General features: G+C 37.3%; 1 protein-coding gene across 1 annotated transcript; it reads right to left on the bottom strand.

Moving 5' to 3' along the window:
• Nucleotides 1-234: 234 nt before the first annotated feature.
• LOC129904002 (putative pentatricopeptide repeat-containing protein At5g59900) lies at nt 235-3,708 on the bottom strand. Its single transcript, XM_055979532.1, has one exon. The coding sequence runs from the start codon at nt 3,617-3,619 to the stop codon at nt 935-937; it is 2,685 nt and encodes an 894-aa protein (XP_055835507.1). The 5' UTR covers nt 3,620-3,708; the 3' UTR covers nt 235-934.
• Nucleotides 3,709-4,015: the final 307 nt, after the last annotated feature.

Below are 4,015 nucleotides of genomic sequence, written 5' to 3'. Positions count from 1 at the left end.
TAACAGACTGCATGACATGTCTTATAATGGGACTCCTAGCAGCGTACAAAAAGAGTCCACAGAAAAAAGAAGGAATTTTTGCAATGTGGAACAAGAGCAACTCCTGAAATTTGAAGCATCTGGACACTCTTTTCGGACCTGATTAGGATACCAGCTTGCAAATTTCAACATCAACAGCATATTAACAGATGTCTATGAATAAAGTTCTGAAAGTACAAAAAACAAAGTATATTATCGCTATTAATAGTGCAAACAATAATGATAACTCATGGTAGTTACAGAAAATACAAACAAACGGAGATACACATGCATGGCCTCTCCTGAAACCACTCACAAATAAAACATTCAACTAAGATGTAAAAGTAAATATTGGAAATTATTTTGCAACATCTCTCCAAGTAACATGGAGACCCTCTGATGTATTCCAAATACTATGCTTTATAAGAGAAGGAAAAACAGTCAATTCATGAAGATCAGCTGGAGATAAATGAAAAACTTGATTTGAGTAGAAAACAAGTTTTAAAGTTATAATTGAACAAGCAACAGGAAGTAGGAAGAACAATATCAGGGTCTTTATGAAATCATAGACAATACAAGCAGCACAAGTATGGGTGTTCATTATCCAGACCTTGAAGATTGTTATAGTTCCACCCAATACTTCCTATGTTACACAATTGGATTTATATATACAGGAAAAGAAAAGAAAAAGAAATTGTCAAACTACCTCCCTTGAAGTTCTAAAGGTGCGCAACTCTTAGTTTATGTCCTCATATAAAAAGGCAGGACGTTGAACTATTCATGGATGAGGCATTTTAGAGTAAAGGTTGACAAGATAACGTCCTGTACAAATATCCTGAATTTTGATAGTCACTACTTGATCATAGTAAATGATCCTTGCAGCGGCGCTAGCAGATCTGGTGGAATAACTCATTTTTCACGTTCCATGGACTAAAGAAACATATGTTGCATGAGTCACCTTCAGACCACTTCTTATCATCTCATCACGCAATTCAAATGCCTTGGACATTTCTCCAGCGATGCAGCAACCATAAATGAAAAGGTTATAAGCCACTGCATCAGGCTTCAGACCATTAGTCAACATGGATTCCCACAAGCCTTTTGCTCCTAACAGATCACCCCTCCTACAGAATTCATAAATGATAGTTGAGTAACTTACGCAATCTGGGGAGATACCATTGTCCTTCATTTCAAGCAAAATATCCATCGCTTTCTGAATTTGGTCTAATCTGCATAAACCCCGTATAATAATATTGTATGTCACAGTATTTGCAAGGTACCCTTTAAGCATTGCATCATGAAGCTGCTTAGCTTCTACCATGTACCCTTCACCTGTGAGATAATCAAGGAAACAACTATATGTGAACTGGTTAGGTGTCAACCCTTTAGCTAACATTTCCTTGTAGAATATCTCTGCTTTATCTACTAATCCAGCCTTGCATAAGTTATTTATCATCACAGTGTACGTCACCATATTTGGGAGGCATCCTTCACTGACCATTATATCCCAGCATTTAAAAGCTTTTTTAAGATCTCCAACTTTTCCATATGCATCGAGCATGCTAGTGTAGATTACTTCGTCAGGCTTCATTCCTCGGTTGTGCATCTCCTTCATTATATTTAATAAATATTTCAAATCATGATGCTTTAGAGTTCCATCTATAAGTACACCGTAGCACACAAGGTCCATGTTTATTCCTTTTTCTGCCATCTCATCAGTAGTGGTTAATGCTTCCTTTAATCTTCCTTCCTTACAATAACCATGTAAGAGAGCAGAGAAACACATTTCATTCAGATAATGACGATGTTTCTGAAGGTCATCAACAAACTCTTTTGCTTCAGATACTCGACCTTTTGCACAAAGTCCAGCTATCAGAGATCTGTAGGTATATGTGTCAGGAACGAGACCCTTCTTCACCATTTCATCCAGCAATTCAAAAGCCCTGACAGTGTTCCCATCTTTACAATGTCCTTCAATCAAGACATTATAAGTAACCTCATTAGGAGTTACATTCATTTTCACCATCTCATCAAATAACTTACTTGCTTCCACCATCATGTGTGCACGGCAAAAACCAGAGATTAGTGCAGTGAAAGTGAAAGTATTAGGTGATATTCCTTTGCTGGTCATCTCATGGTAAAGCCTAAAGGCCTTCTGCACCTCTCTTTCCTTGCAGTAACCATCTATCAATGATGTATAGGTTACAACAGTTGGGGTCAATCCTTTATCAATCATCTCATTTAAGATAGATTCCGCCGCACTACATTTCCCAGCCTTGCAATAGCCATTGATGAGAGAATTGTAAGGGTATATGATTAATTCTACCTCATTATCAAGCATTCTATTATAAAAAAGAACTGCAGCATCTAGTCTCCCTTGTTTGCAGAAAGAGTCAATCATGATGGAATAAGTTACACTATTTGGGCACAACCCTTTATCCTCCATTCTATCAAAAAGAGACTCTGCTTCATCCAACTTCCCATCTTTACACAAAGAATTAAGCAATGCATTATAAACAAATAAATTGGGCACAACTCCAACTTTCCCCGTCATATCAACCAATCTATAAGCAGCTACACAATCACCCTCTCTCCTCAATCCGTCAACAACACTCGACACTATAGCCTCACGGGGGACCAAACACAGCCCCAGCATCTCATCCACTAAGCTTCGAGCAAGCTGAAATTCGTTCACTTTACACAACCCCAAAATCAAAGAACAATATGTGATGATATCAGCATTCAATCCTTTGCTACCCAACAACCTTTTAATTTCAACAGCTTCCCAAACTCTTCCGCCCTTACAGAGCCCATGAATCAATATGTTGTATAAAATGATACTCAATTTACTCCCATTTCTTTCAACCCAATTCATCATTTCCTTAGCCTTTTCAAAATCTTTCAACTCACACAAACTTTTAAGCACAGCTGTATAAATATACTCATCAGGCTTAACACTCGAATTTACTGCATTATCAAACAATTGCAAAACCAAATCAAACCGTCTTATTCGAATCAACCCATTAAACACAGTGCTTAAAGTCCTTAATTCTGGTACTAATGAATGCTCCATCATAAGCCTAACAATTAACACAGAATCCATTACTCTCCTATCCTGAACATAATTTTGGGTTAGCAAATCAAAACCCAAAGTGTGACCAAAATTGAATCTTTTATACACATCTAACAAATTGTCAAAAACAAAACTTGGGTTCACTTTCCTTTGCAATAAGGTCTGCAAAAGTGAAGTAGCAGGCCAATAAAGATTAGACTGAACAAGGGAATGTATTAGAATGCAAAACGACGCCGTTGAATGATAAAAGTTCTTGTGAAGGCCAAGAAAATTGAAGAACCGTAACGCCAACCTAGAATCATCAAGCGTTTGAAGGAGAATTTGCTCGACGTGATGGGTTTTCAGTCTAGTGGAAATGGTGCTGTTCAGTGATATATTCCAGCTCCGTTTGCTCCGGACGATTTCGTTTAGAGTTGATATGAAGTTTTTGTCGTTTTCTTGGTTGTTGACGTTGGGGATTGTGGAAATAGTTTGCCGGCGGCGTCTGTGACCGGAGAATTGTCTGCTCCGGCGAAGGGAAGGGTTCATATTTTTAGCAGGCTTGAATCGCTGAGGACGCGTTGCTTAATTTGTGAGTGCCCTATGAGAAAGCTGTAAATTTGAGGGGCAGAAATGCTACTTTAATTTTATGAGGGGGCAGTTATGAAGTTATATGGATATTACTGGATGAATTTGCAAATATTTAGTGGTGTTATTCTAGAGAAACAATTCTTTTTATGTAAAACAACTTAGACCCCCGTTTGGATTGATTTATAAGCTACTTATAAATTGTTTTCAGCTTTTTGAGTGTTTGACTGACCAACTTAAAGTCATTTTGTGCTTAAAATAAGCTTAATGAATAATTGAATTTGTTTGGATGGACTTATTTTAAGCACCTTATAAGTTAAAAACAATTTATAAGTCAAAAAAAATAAGTTGGGTTGC

Source organism: Solanum dulcamara, chromosome 9 (genome assembly GCF_947179165.1).
Source record: "Solanum dulcamara chromosome 9, daSolDulc1.2, whole genome shotgun sequence".
In the NCBI taxonomy this organism is placed as follows: Eukaryota; Viridiplantae; Streptophyta; class Magnoliopsida; order Solanales; family Solanaceae; genus Solanum; species Solanum dulcamara.
The sequence above is the reverse complement of the archived record's forward strand: the minus strand, read 5'-3'. Positions and strand labels throughout refer to the sequence as shown.

Excerpts from the sequence above, each read along its gene's own strand:
- LOC129904002 (XM_055979532.1), bottom strand. The coding sequence starts at position 3,619 with ATGAACCCTTCCCTTCGCCGGAGCAGACAATTCTCCGGTCACAGACGC.